The following is a 1,482-nucleotide window of genomic DNA, read 5'->3' on the forward strand; positions in this document are numbered from 1 at the left end:
CATAGTCTATCTCTCTTTCACGCAAACATAAACGGCAGTGTTCCCCTTCATCTGGCATGCGAAAGAAATGGTAAATCTACACGAAGTGAAAAAGGTGTCGTTTCTGTGATTGCAGGACATGTAGATCTTGATTTAACAGATGTTAAACACCAGACGCCTTTGCATATTGGAGCTAGAGACAACTCCACGGGATGTGTAGAAGTACTTCTGTCATTTGGAGCTAACATATTGAGAAGAGATAAGTTGCTAAATCTCCCTATACATTTCGCTGCATTAAATGGTAATTTGGAAATAGTGTTGATGTTACTTAGGATACAAATTGGGCTTATTGGTGAAGTTAACATTGAGGAAGAAACTCCTTTGTTCTTGGCATCCAGGGAAGGCCATACTGATGTTGTAGCATTGCTTTTACGGTTTGGAGTCGAAGGTTTAAGGCCTGATATAAAGGGAAGGACACCTCTGCACCGCAGTGCTAGCAGAGGTCACTTAGAAATAGTGAAACTTATTCGAGAGTTCCGAATTAACACGGAGTTGGAAGATAAATGGGGCTTCACTGCATTGAACTACGCAGCTTCTTGGAGAGGGCACCAAGAGGTTATAGGGTACCTTTCGACTCCCTTGCTGAACATCACATTAACATCTTATTTCGAAATGTCAAATCCCTCATAATAGTTTATAACGAAATTGATAACGCAATACATTAACTTATTGATATTTCTTTAAGGAGCATAAGGAATATTTATCTTATTGGGATCATCAAGATTTTCATCGGCACTTAAGTTATGAAAGAGGGGGGAGAAATCTGTGTTCTCTCAGGAGAGTAAAAACTAAAGCCCGTATATTGGATATATATATATTACAAATAATAAGTAGTTACATCCAATAATCTAGTCGTTACCTAACCATAGGGGAAGAGGAGTGGATGGTATGGTGACAGTGCTTCTGCCAACCGTCAATAAACGTCGGCTACTTGAGGGCCAAGTACTACCGAAACTTAATCATGGAAAAAAATAGAATATCTTCTGTATAGTTCGTTCTACTCGTTCTTTGGATGATCATCCTCTCAACAGAGATTAAAACCTTTAGAAATTGTGGGACATATTAGACCTTGTGGAGAATTCCATTTTTATAAATTGGGTAATATAGAAAAGGTAAAGTAGAGAAAAAAAATTAGAGCTCCAATGTACTTTTATTAAGAAACACTGATTATTACGTTTACTTATTACGTTATACTTTTCATAATTATTTATGTATTTATTTGTTAATTATTATTAATGATGACAATTTTTGATTTATTTAAAATATATTTAAATTTGTAATTTCTATTTATATTTGATTGTATTTATGATAAGTTTAATTTTATAAATCCAATAATTGTAAAAATTTATGTACATAGTTAGTACATCTGATTGGCGTAAATGTCCTATTTGACATTGGACCGAATTTCGAGACTTCTCAGTCTGTTGCCCAGGCAATGACTAT

At 35.0% G+C, this 1,482-nt stretch overlaps 1 protein-coding gene across 1 annotated transcript in view; it reads left to right on the top strand.

Moving 5' to 3' along the window:
* Nucleotides 1-669, top strand: part of LOC112211896 (ankyrin-1-like) — a 14,556-nt gene extending 13,887 nt beyond the window's left edge. The window contains exon 3 of the mRNA XM_067049199.1: nt 154-669. Within this exon, the coding sequence (XP_066905300.1) occupies nt 154-669 (516 nt within the window). The remainder of the gene's footprint in view (nt 1-153) is intronic.
* The last annotated feature ends 813 nt before the right edge of the window (nt 670-1,482 follow it).

This window comes from Halyomorpha halys, unplaced genomic scaffold (assembly GCF_000696795.3).
Source record: "Halyomorpha halys isolate HHAL.00 unplaced genomic scaffold, Hhal_1.1 Scaffold233.1, whole genome shotgun sequence".
In the NCBI taxonomy this organism is placed as follows: Eukaryota; Metazoa; Arthropoda; class Insecta; order Hemiptera; family Pentatomidae; genus Halyomorpha; species Halyomorpha halys.